Genomic DNA, 13,374 nt, shown 5'->3' on the forward strand with positions numbered 1-13,374 from the left:
GAGGAAGTATGTATGAGAAAAAAATTGGTGCAGCCCTAAGGGATTTCTCCCCGTCTTCTCCTTTTCTGCATGAGGGGACAGAGAGTGGGAGGTCGCCAAATCTATGAAGCAGCCTTGCTGTGGATGTGCTGTCTTGCAACACTGCTTCTGACCCAGGGCAGTGGACAGGATGCAGGGAAGACCCGTCATCCAGGAGGTGCCAAGATAAGAGGGAGGGTGGAGGGGATGGAATGGGTGGGAGTGGTTTCTATGCCTTTTTCTTTTTGGCTTCCCCCATGTAAGGGGGGAAAAGCCTTTGGTATATGTATGTAATAGGAAAGGGTATATTAAAATAGCAATGCCATGACTTATAGTCACATATCATATATTTTATTTAAACAATTCAGTTACACATTGTCTTTCATGGACAAATGTCACAAGAAAATGAAATTCTTGTTTCATGGCACATTTGTCAGCAATCATACTTTACTTGGTCAACAATGAAAATAATACATAATTTTAGATATCCTCTTACTAAATGGCTTTACATATCAAACAGTAATATCTCACCAACCTCTTCACTGCTAAGGGGTGCCTCATGGATCAAGGAAATAGACTGGTGGCAGCCAGAATGAAAAAAGTGTCACCTGATACAGAAGTTGATCATGGTGGATCTACCTTTTATCCTGGCCACTGCCAACCTGTTTTATCTATTTACATGGCACCCCTTTGGTAACAAAGGTGGTTAACTTATCATTTCTACATCCAGTTCAATACATATTATATTTCACTTTTTATTCAAAACTACCATCATCATCATCATAATAAAGAATTATGAATTATAACAACCTTTATTCCATACAGGAGACAATGCTTTTCATCTAACAATTTTTTGTTTTTCTTCATACAGTAATCCTATCAAGTTTAACACACATACCTATGTGCACACACACTTTGATATACACACCATACATGAATTTGAAGCTAGATATGATAAATTGGAAAGCAGATGGTACCCCATGAGTGATGCTCCTTTCCTGTATACTTCAATTAGGTATATACAATTCGGCAAAATTAGGTAAACACACACATACACTCATGTACACATGTGCACATACAACCATACAATCTCAACTCATGTATGCAAAAGAACAAAAACATGCCATCCATACAAACAGCTAAAAAAGAGCAAGGAAGCCTTAAGACACAGAAATATGTCAAACACATTCTCCTCCAATCATCTGTAGTATTTGGGCAGATCTTGACATCACTTTGACTTCTTAAAGTCATTTGGTACTGACATAGATTTCTACTCTATAAAAAAATTAGTATTTTATGTTCATTATTACAATACACTGAGAATATGTTAAACTCACATTAATACATGTAGATAATGTAGTTTCACGCATACCATCAAGCAGTATTTCCCTGAATGAAAAATATCGTTTAGCATCAAAAGCTAATATTTTGCTTTACATGCTAGATCACAGTACACTTGTGTAAATAATAAAAAAAAAATACATGCATTAACTAATACAACAATCTTGCTGACATTAACTGTTCATCTGAATGATACATATGAATGCTGTGAAAAAATCATAATAAAATTGTACACAAAAATGTCAAGATGAGATGCAGTATTTCAAATACTAAAATTGTTCTACATGGCTATTATTTAGATCATCAGTACTATTGCTTTTCAAGCATTCTTGCCTGAAATTTCCAGAGTAGCAGGCAATCTTCATCAGGTGCATAACACCACATTTTGCATCTCCATCATTGACAAGATACATTCATGAGTCTTTAGTAAAATTGAGACAGATCTATGAAAAAAGCACCCTTCACAGTACCTCTATTTTGGTCCAAGTGATTATGAAATATAAGAAAATGAAAATAGATTAGCATAAGTAAAGCTCTGGCAAGGTCAACTTTGTCATTTATATTCTTCTGACCCCATGGATGGAAACTTCATTCCCTTAAAATGCTTATATCAAGAGAAAGAATAAAGCAGTAAAGCTGAAAATTGGATAGGTAAGTCAAAGGAAAGAATGGTCTTAGTTATTTGTTGACAGCTAAATATAGAAAAAAAATTAACGCTGTAATATTTATAGTATTGGAAAGCCCAACAAAAATTGTAAAGATACTTCTACTTCAACTTCCCAGCCACTGCTCACCTCATAATCCACATGATTCTAGTGAAAGATACTATCTGTACAGTAAATTAAAATCTAATACTGTCCTGCCCGACAACACAAATCCCAAGGTATATACTCCTACGATAAGGGCCCCTTTCATATAATTTCCTTACAGTCTCAGTTTTTCATCAATTCCACACTTTCAATCAACTCAGAACTTCAATGAATAATTATAAGAACACTTCCACCATACACTGTCTTCCCTAGAACTCCCACTGAAACTTTCCTGTAACATGCCAAATGCCCTTCTTCACATACACTAATCACCTTCATTGATACACTTCATCTTGTTAACCTTTTTTCATATACTCCCACCAATTGTTTCCATATGAGCATGCAAAATCTGAGAAAATGTTCGTTTTTGTATGCCAGTGTGTACAAGAGCAATGTGGCGGAAAAGAGCTTCTGTGCTGAGGTCCTCAGGAAGACGTGTGAGAAACTGGGCTGCTGTTGCCGTACAATCTTGATGCAACAAGACATTTTCATATAGTTTCAGAATTCCTGTAAAAAAAAAAAAAAGGAAAATATACACATTTATACAAGATATAGGTATGAATAGAGTGGTTGTGAATAAATGATAAATTCAAGCAGCTCGAAAGAATTTCTTGTCTGCTCTGTATTTTTGCGAGTCCAAGACTTTGGATTCTGTTTTTTTCTATTTCTAAGGTGGGACTACTGAAACATCACATTATGAACGACATTAAGACTCCTCTACATAATTAAGACTCCTCTACATAATTCATGGATCTGGAAAAGGCTTATGATAGGGTAGACAGAAAGGCACTGTGGGAGGTTATGCAGATTTATGGGATAGGAGGAAAGCTTTTGGGAGCTGTCAAGAGTTTTTATGAGAGTAGTAGAGCATGTGTTAGGATTAGAAATGGAGAGAGTGAGTGGTTTGAAGTAAAGGTGGGACTTCGTCAAGGATGCGTTATGTCGCCCTGGCTGTTCAACTTATACATGGATGGGGTGGTGCGAGAGGTGAATGCTAGGGTAGTGAGTCAGGGATTGGAGATGGTTAAAGAAAATGGAGAAAAGTGGGAGGTGAGCCAGCTGTTGTTTGCGGACGACACTGCGCTTGTGGCAGGGTCGGAGGAGGGATTGAGGAAGCTGGTGGCAGAGTTTGGGAGAGTATGTGACAGAAGAAAGCTAAAGATAAATGTGGGTAAAAGTAAGGTGATGAGATGTACAAGGGGTGAAAGTGGCAGTAGACTGGAAGTGAACATTAAGGGAGAGCGACTGGAGGAAGTGGATAGTTTTAGATACTTGGGTGCAAGTGTAGCAGGAAAAGGTGGAGTGAAAGTGGAGGTAGAATGTAGATTGAGAGAAGCGAGTAAATGCCTTGGCGGTTTAAAGAGTGTAATGAGGAATAGACATTTGGGAATGGATGCGAAGAGGAGACTGTATGAAGGAGTGATTGTGCCAACAGCACTGTATGGGGCAGAAACGTGGAACATAAGAGAAGAAGAGAGAAGGAGTTTGAATGTGTTTGAGATGAGGTGTCTGAGAAGTATGGTGGGGGTTACTAGGCTAGATAGAGTGAGAAATGAGGAGGTGAGGAGGAGACCAGGGGTGAAAAAGGATTTGGGAGATAGGGTTGATGAAAGAATATTAGGATGGTTTGGACACATGGAAAGAATGAGTGAAGAAAGACTAGTAAAAGAGGTATGGAAGGCAGATGTGGAGGGAGTGAACATGAGGGGACGTCCTAGGATGAGGTGGATGGATGGGGTGAAGGGGGCTTTGGGGAAGAGGGGAATGTCTGTTGAGGAAGGAAGGGAGAGGACGGAAGACAGAGGTGAGTGGAGAATGGTTGTATATGGATGATGTTGTGACTGCATGAGGAGGAATGGGCGGGGAAGTGGGGGGTGGGGTAGTATGTGTGAGTAAATTTTGACGCAGCCCGAAGGGATTTCTCCCCGTCCTCGCCTTATATGCAAAGGGGGACGGAGAGGGGGCGTCGCCGATTGGGTGAGGCGGCCTCGCTGTGGATGTACTGTGTCTTGCGACACTGCTTCTGACCCAGGGCGGTGGGCAGGGTGCAGGGATGACCCGTCATCCAGGAGGTGCTCAGATGAGAGGAAGGGTGGGAGGGGTGTGGAGTGTATTTAGGGATGAAATGGGTGGGAGTGTTTTTGTGCCTTTCCCTTTTTGGCTGCCTCCCTTGGAAGGGGGAGAAAGCCTTGGTATATGTATGTACATAATTCTAAAGTTTAAACATATATTGCTAAGGAAAAATACGCAACAAACACAGCTTACCTATAGCTGCTCTTATAAGAAACTCTTCCCCATCCCTTAGATAAACATCCCATATTCTGGCGGCAGCATCTAAGGGCAGGGGGCGAGCAAAAACTGTGAGCAGCCAGTCCAAGACATATAAATCTGGTGTGACTCCAATCAGTTTCATGTGGCTGGCAAGATTTGGCAGGTTTTCAAAGAGAAGGTCCTCAAAGGTCTGGTAGTAGGCACACATCTACAAACACAGGTAAAAGAAAAGTCTGTTTGGATTTCAAATGAAGAAACCTAAATGTTCCTTGTATTAAAGCCATTCTTGTTAGTTTTAAAAGTTTACTTTTTCAATTAATACATATATGCATATACCAATGGTTTTTTCCCCCTTACAAAGGGAGGTAGCCAAAAACAAAGGTATAAAATCAACTCCCACCCATTCCATCCCTATATACTCCATTCCTATTCACCCCCCTCCATCCCTCTTATCTTGGCTCCTCCTGAATGATGGGTCAGCCGTGCATCTCGCCCACTGCCCTGGGTCAAAAGCAGTGTAACAAGACACAGCACATCCACAGCAAGGCCACTTCATTTAATCAGCAACCCGAGGCATAGAGTTGGAGGCATGTGGCATTCCAGGGCTATTGCAATGAATTGCAGGCTGGCAAAACATTGTAAGGCCAATGGATGGGCATTTGTCGACAACTGGGAATGCTTTTATGGTAAGAATCACCTATACAAAAGGGATGGGGTGCACTTGTCTCCAAGAGGATTTCAGCTCCTTGCTGAATCCCTTGAGCGAGAAGTAGGCATCCTACAGGGTTTTACGGGTAGATTACGTGGGAGTAAGGGGGGAAGTATCGGAATATAGTTTAGGCAATAGAAGCAACTTAGAGAGGGACTGTGAAAAGTATCACCAAAGCAGGTGGAGGGAAGATAAACTGAATCCTGGATCAGCATGGCTGATAAACATTTCCTTCCGGAAATCGAAATAGAAGGATACAAGTTTTTTCATAAGGATAGGGTTGGCAGGAATGGGGGGAGGTGTAGCACTTTTCGTTAAAAATACATTGAACTGTATTATCCACAATTCGATTAAGGAAGAGGACTGTACAGAATCTATTTGGGTAGAGATTATAGGCAAGAATAAGAAAGTTATTATTGGCATCTTGTATAGACCTCCTAACCTCAGCATTGAGCAGACTGATCCCCTGATTCATGAAATTCACAGAGCGTCCCAATACAAAAACGTTGTGATCATGGGAGATTTTAATTATAGAAACATTGACGGGGAAACTTTAACAGATCATCATGAAGCAAAGAAATTCCTAGATGTGGTACAGGATAATTTCCTAAAACAAGTGATTACCGATCCTACGAGGGGACAAAATACCCTGGACTTAATTTTAACAAATAATGAGCATCAAATTAGCAGCGTAATAGTGGGAGATAGTCTAGGCTTTAGCGATCATCAAGAAATAAGATTTAATGTTATTTGGGAAAAATTAAAAAGTACGAATAACGTTCAAGTACCAGACTTCAGGAAAGCAAACTTTGACATACACACCATACATGAATGTGGATGTTTCAGACATTTTTGTTTCTCGTAGCGGGGCTGAGAGTCAGGTTGGTGCTGAGAGCCGGGTCACGGAGGGTAATATGCATACCTTAGGTTAGGTCATTTGGGGCCGAGGGCCCAACAGTCAGGTCAGCGATTTAGAAGAAATGTATAGCAATCTAACTGATCTAATTATTTATGCACAAAACACATTTATCCCCCTAAAGTCAATACAGAAAAATAGTAATACTCCCAAATGGATGATGGACAGATTGAAACATGAGATCGGAATGAAAAGAGGACTTTACGTAAAAAAAAAAAAAAACGGGGAATCACACCTTAGATCAAGATATAACGAATTGGCAAAGCTGGTTAAAAGAAATACACGTACTGCGAAACGTAATTATGAAATAAAGGTGCCCAGTCAAGCAAAATCCAACCCAAAGGGTTTCTTTCACCTCTATAGAACAAAAAATAAAGAAAGAATAGGACCAATTAAAAACGATGAAAATGACATGATAGAATCGGAGGAAAAAATGAGTGAGGAGTTTAACAATTATTTTCTATCGGTGTTTACTAATGTGAGGTTAGATAAAGTACCTGACTGCGTTCCGATTTACAGAGGGGATGAAGAAAAAAGTCTATCTAATATCAGCATTAGTAAAGAAGTAGTCAAGCAGATTGAAAGACTTAAAGCTACAAAATCTCCGGGACCAGACGAAATTTTTCCAAGAATGCTTAAGGAGTGTAAATTTGAAATCTGCAACCAGTTAACTGAAATATTCAATAAATCGGTAGACACTGGTTTTGTGCCAACTGCTTGGAGGTAGGCAAACATTGTTCCTGTTTTTAAGAAGGGAGATAGATTGTCCATATGCAACTACAGGCCAATCAGTTTGACATCAGTAATAGGAAAAATGCTTGAATCAATAATAGTAAATAGACTCAGAGAACACATCGAAGGGCATAATTTAATTCATGATTTACAGCATGGTTTCTCCAAGGGTAAGTCATGTGTGACTAATCTATCCTTTTACACTAAAGTATATAAGGCGTCAGATAACAATGAAAATTACGATGTTATTTACCTTGACTTTAGCAAAGCGTTTGACAAGGTGCCTCACCAGAGACTACTAAATAAAATCAAAGCCCATGGCATAGGAGGAAAAGTGTTAGAATGGATTAGAGCTTGGATTAGTAACAGAAAACAGCGGGTCACCATAAATGGAATAAAATCTAGGTGGGGCAATGTTACTAGCAGGGTCCCCCAGGGCTTGGTTTTGGGTCCCTTGTTGTTCATTATGTACATAAATGACTCGAACGATGGGCTAAATAATGATGTTAGTAAGTTTGCGGACGACACTAAAATAGGACGCCTAATTGGGTCAGGAGACGAAGCAGAGATTCTGCAGGATGATCTTAATAAATTGTTAACATGGTCGGAGAAATGGCAAATGAACTTCAATATTTCTAAGTGTAGCGTGTTAAACGTAGGGCTACACAACCCCAAAAATAGATACATCTTAGATAACACTTTTTAGAAAAATCTGAGTGCAAGAGGGACTTGGGAGTTCTGGTGAGTCCGGACCTTAAAACCAGGAAGCAGTGCATTAGCGCCAGAAATAAAGCTAACAGAGCATTAGGTTTCATTGCTAGGATGATAACGAATAGAAGTGCAGAGGTAATTATTAAACTCTATCTAGCGATAGTTAGACCCATCCTTGACTATGCAGTACAGTTTTGGTCTCCATCCTACAGAATGGACATAAATTCACTTGAATCAATACAGAGAATAATGACCAAAATGATACATGGACTCGGAAATTTGCCTTACGAAGAGAGGCTTAGGCACCTATACTTACACTCTCTGGAAAGACGCAGAGTGCGGGGTGATCTAATAGAAGGGCAGGACTCACAGTAATGGGTATAAACTGGACAAATTTAGAAAAAGAGGAAGATACACAATCTTGTATGGAGGGAAGTGACAAAAGGTGACCTGTACACTTTCATAGCCCTTGTGTTAGTAATGGGACTGAATCAACTTCCTCAGATGCACGATTACTGGGCAAGTGACTGGATAAGAACTGGATCACCAGTGTTTTGTTCCAAGGTGATGAGTAGGGATAGATTTTTTAGCATAATGAAGTTCTTGTGCTTTTCATCACCTGCGAAGGTAGTAAAAACTGACCCTCGCACACGTATTGAGTCATTTATGAGCTTGCTTAGAGAAAACTGCCAGATGGTCATGAGACCTGGATGCCATGTGGCAGTTGTTGAAGCCCTTATCTTGTGGAAAGGGCGGCTTCACTTCAGGCAGTACATAAAAAGTAAGAGGGCAAGATTTGGAGTAAAGATACCTACCAGGTACAAGATGAGTCTGCCTCCCACTTGTCTGTATCAGAGAGAATTGTTGTCTCTCTGATGAAAATCTGCTAGATGAAGGGAGGCATGTCATAACTGATAATTGGTACACTAGCCTGAGATTGGCTAGGTACCTGGAGGAGAGAACGACGATGATTACTGGCGTTGTGAGGTATGGAAGAGGGCCTCCCAAGGAAGTGCAGGACATGGCACTGGAAACTTATCAAACAGCCTTTGCAAGAAATGGCAATGTGCTTATAGTGAAGTGGGCGGACAAAAAATATATTGTAGTTCTGACTACCAAATACCATGCTGGTATGGTAGAAAAAACCAAAACCTATTTTGGAAATAAAACAATTTTCTACAATAAGCCACTTCATATTGAGAAATATAACGAAAAGATGGGCAGTGTAGATCTAGCAGATCAACTACTTGAACCATACACTCCACACAGAAAAAGCATGGCATGGTTCAAGAAAATAGGAATACACATGCTCTTCAGGATGGTGCTGAATGCCCATATTACTTACAAAAATTTCAGTGGTGAAAAGACTCCTCTCCTGGAGTTTATCACTTCATTGACTAGAGAAATCCTGCTTGAACACAATATGGGGGCAGCAGCTCTGGCAACGTTCTTCACACAGAGAAGAAAACAAGTCAGGACAGGGGGCCGCCATCCTTTTGAAGAAACCCATCAGTTTGTGAAGCAAGAAACCAGAATGAAGAAATGATGCAGAATCTGTTACCCTAAACGTAGGGAAACACTCTACATCTGCCCTGGATGTGAAGAGCAACCAGGCTTGTGTTCCATGGAACACTTCAACATATGGCACAAGCCTGGCAGCACCAAGCCTAAAAGAAAGAGGTACTGAGACAAGAGACAATGGGTTGTAAGGCATCATAGACAGAGGAAGAGCCCATCCCTGGTAAAAATAAACCCTCTGGTCGATGACGATGTCTTACGCGAACCCCCAGGGGTGATGGAGTAATCCAGGCAAAGGCTAAACAAACCTCCTTTCCCTTCACATGATTCATTTGCTATTCCTACCCTGACAACACACATCCCCCCTCCCTCCCTATCTCTTTCTCCCTCTCTCCCTCCCTCTCCGTCTCCTGATAATGCATCACAGAATGTGTTCGTGCGTGTGTGTGTGTGTAAGAGGGAGAGAGAGAGAGAGAGGAGGAGGGAGGGAGAGAGAGAAAGAGATCAAACAAGTTACCAGTCGTATAGAAATAAACCCTCTGGTCGATGACGATGTCTTATGCAAACTCCCAGGGGGTGATGGAGTAATCCAGGCAAAGGCTAAACAAACCTCCTTCTTTCCCTTCACTGGAATCATTTGCTATTCCTACTCTGACCACACACATCCCCCCTCCCTCCCTATCTCTCTCTCCCTCTCCCTCTCCTGATTATGCATCACAGAATGTGTGTGTGTGTGTGTGTGTGTGTGTGTGTGTGTGTGTGTGTGTGTGTGTGTGTGTGTGTGTGTGTGTGTGTGTGTGTGTGTGTGTGTGTATTTACCTAGTTGTATTTTGCGGGAAGCTCGTGATGTCCCGCCTTTGTATCTTGCAGTGTCTAGTTTGTTTTTAAACTCATGAATGGTTTTTGCGCATACTATTCCATTGTCCAGTTTGTTCCAAGTGTCCAAAACTCTATGAGGAAAACTGTTTTTCTTCAGTTCTCTTCTATAGCTATGTTTTTTTATTTTCTTTCCATGTCCTCTTGTGTTTCTTTTGTCCCAGTTAAGTAAGCTCTCACTATCGAGTACCTCTGTGCCTTTCATGATTCTGTAGATGGTCAATAGGTCACCTCTCTCTCTTCTTTGCTCCAGTGTCGGTAACTCCAGTTTAGCCAATCTCTCTTCGTAAGATAGGTTTGCAAGTGCAGGTGCCATTTTTGTAGCTGCTCTTTGGATTCTTTCTATTTTCTTTATATTCTTTTTGGTACTGGGGGACCACAATGTCGCTGCATACTCTAATCTAGGCCTTATCAATGTAACCAATATTTTTTTCATCATGTCTTCGTCCAAGTATGTAAACGCCACTTTTATTGATCTTAGCAAGTTGTAAGTCTCCCCGACAATTTTGTTAATCTGTATATCATAGGACAAGTCATTCGTGATAATTACTCCCAAATCTTTTTCGGATCCTACTTTCTTTACTTCTTTGGTTCCAATTGTATATTTTCCTGATATTCTGTTTTTGCTTTTTCCAAACTCCATTATGCTACACTTCTTAGTATTAAAGTCCACTTCCCATTTCTGACTCCAGTTCCATACCCTATTTAGGTCTTCTTGCAGTGCTTCACAGTCCTCATCAGTTTCTATTTTCCTTAGCAGTTTGGCGTCATCGGCAAAGAAGCTCATGTAGCAGTTCACGTCCTCATCCATGTCATTCATATAGATAGCAAACATTATTGGTGCCAGCACAGATCCTTGCGGTACTCCACTGATCACCTCTTTCCAGTCTGAATATTTTTCTCTGAGCACTACTCTCATCTTTCTACCAGTCAGAAAGTCCTCTATCCATTTTAGTAGGTTTCCCTGTATTCCTCCTATGTGTTCCAGTTTTTTTAGTAGTTTTCTGTGTGGTACTTTGTCAAAGGCTTTTTGCAAGTCTAGGAATGCACAATCAGCCCATCCATTTCTTTCTTGCACTATGTCTATTAGTCTTGAGTAAAAGCATATTAAGTTTGTGGAGCATGATCTTCCTTGTCTGAATCCGAATTGTCTTGGGTTTAATATGTCATTGTCTTCCAGATGTTTTACCCATCTATTCTTGATTATTTTCTCACAAATTTTGGCTATGGTGCTTGTTAGTGATACTGGCCTATAGTTGGTGGGTTCTTCTTTGTTTCCTCCTTTGTGTATTGGTACAATGTTAGCGTTTTTCCAGTCCTCGGGTATCTTTCCTTCTTTGAGTGAGCTGTTTATTAAGATGTGTATTTTGTCTGTTAGTTCTTCTTTGCACTCCTTTAGAATCCAATTTGCAATACCGTCCGGGCCATGTGATTTTCTGACATCCAGCCTTGATAAATGTTCTGATATTTCCTTTAGTGATGCTGTAAACTCATTCATGAGGGGAGATTTCTTGTTTTTGTCTATGTCACAATTTGGTATTTTCTCTCTGGTGAAAACAGATTTAAAGTGATTGTTCATGACTTCGGCCATCTCTAAATCTTCTGTGTATTCTATGTTTCCTTGGCATAGTTTCACCAATTCCTGTTTGTTTTTAAGTTTACCATTCACATACCGATAGAATAGTTTGGGTTGCTCTTTGCATTTGTCTATAATATCCTTCTCATGGTTCCTTTTCTCCTCTCTTCTCACATTAACATACTCATTTCTATAGTTAACATAAATTTGCCATTTGCTTTGTTTTTTGTCTTTTCTCCACTTTTTCCAAGTTTTGTCCCTTCTGTCTTTTGCCTCACTGCATCTTTTGTTGAACCAACATTTAATGTACTCTCTCTCTCGCTTTTGTCTTGGTACATGCCTGTTTACCCCTTCATTGTAGTTTTCCATCAATATATTCCATTTCTCTTCCACTGCTGTTTCTTCCCTGTAAAATATTTCCCAGTTTGCATTCCGGAAGAATGTCTTTAGTTTTGTAAAGTCTGTTTTGTTGTACCTCAGTCTTCCTTTCCTATGCTTTTCGTTCCTCTCTATGTCTATTTCTTCCTTTAGTATAGTTTCGATGAGTACATGGTCACTCTTTCCAATTGGTGTCTCATACTGGACTTTATGCACTATTTCAGGCTCTGTTGTAAATATTAGATCTAGTTTCGATGGCTCTTCATTATTTCTGTACCTTGTGTTTTCACGGACCCATTGGGTCATTGTGTACTCCATGGTCATATCTAGCAGTACATTGCCCCACGAGTCATCTCCTCCTTGCACTGTCATGCTGTCCCAACAAATTTCTTTGCAATTGAAGTCCCCCTTAACTACCAGATTACCCTTACCCATTAGTATCTCATTGAGTGATTTTCTTGTGTCATCTAGCATTTTTTTATGTTCGATTTCTTTCCAAGCGCTTGTTTTTGGAGGCACATAAGTCACCACAAACTTTCTACTTTTCATATTCTTGCCTTCGACTTTTATCATGATCAATTCAGCATTACCTTTGCCCTCTGCAATTTTTGTCACCTTTAGGTCTTTCTTGGCCAAGAACATGATTCCCCCTCCCTGTTTCTTGTCCCTGTTTTTTATCCAGTAGTTGTATAAACCTTGTCCGATAACAGTGGATGGTATTTCACCTCTTAGTTTGGTCTCTACAATTCCCATTATGTCTGGTTTTGCTTCTAACAGATAATCATTGAGTTCGTTCAGTCCCGAAATTAGTCCGTCAATGTTGGTATAGGCCACTTTTAATTTTCTTCCTTCTCCCTGGTTTCTTCTTCCCTTGTTTTGTTCGTTTTGAAGCGCCATTGTCTTAATCTCAAGTTTATTACTCTCCACTGGAATTCTTTGCATTCTGTCTCCGATCTTTTCAAGTTTTTTTCCTTTGCTTCTTCTCTTAGTGCCCTTTCTTTTTCTAATTCCTCAGTACTCATTTCTCTTTTTATCCATATCTTATTGTATTTTTCACTCTTTGCCAAGTTACCTACTTTTTCAAATATGTCTTCTACTACCACTTGTGACCTTAGTTTTATCTTTAGAGGTCGATTCCTATCCTTAGTATAGCGACCAATTCTGTAAGTCTCTTCTAAGTCTGTGCCTGAATCACTGTCTCCCCCCTGAATTTCATTAAGGATTTCTACTGCTGTCTCTTTTTCTTCTTTTTCTCTCATGTACCTCGCCAATCCTTGTTTTTCTTTAAGCCCATAAACCACAATACATTTCTTCCTATCTACTGTGTCCCTGACCCAATTTGCTTTTTCGTTAATCACTTGAATGATTGTGTCTTTTGCATTATCTTGCATTTGCTGCTTGACTATTTCTTTGAAAGCAATTTCTTTATTTTCAATATTTTCTTTCCACTTCTTAATTTCCTGGATACTGTCCCCACCTAAGTTTTCTTCGATCTTTTGTGTCAATTCTTGTAATTTGT

General features: G+C 40.0%; 1 protein-coding gene across 4 annotated transcripts in view; it reads right to left on the reverse strand.

The window, feature by feature from the left end:
- Positions 1-347: 347 nt before the first annotated feature.
- The window catches only part of LOC143021084 (TBC1 domain family member 12-like), a 40,648-nt gene continuing 27,621 nt past the window's right edge, over positions 348-13,374 (reverse strand). For 3 of the 4 annotated variants that reach the window (XM_076178349.1, XM_076178347.1, XM_076178348.1), the window contains exons 10-11: positions 4,434-4,647; positions 348-2,675 (exon numbers count right to left, since the gene is read on the reverse strand). In XM_076178349.1, the coding sequence (XP_076034464.1) occupies positions 2,476-2,675; positions 4,434-4,647 (414 nt within the window). In that variant the 3' untranslated portion in view covers positions 348-2,475. The remainder of the gene's footprint in view (positions 2,676-4,433; positions 4,648-13,374) is intronic. The other variant, XM_076178350.1, reaches the window with a different exon arrangement.

The sequence above is a fragment of the Oratosquilla oratoria genome, chromosome 41 (assembly GCF_046742065.1).
Source record: "Oratosquilla oratoria isolate Oo_2021 chromosome 41, ASM4674206v1, whole genome shotgun sequence".
NCBI lineage: Eukaryota > Metazoa > Arthropoda > Malacostraca > Stomatopoda > Squillidae > Oratosquilla > Oratosquilla oratoria.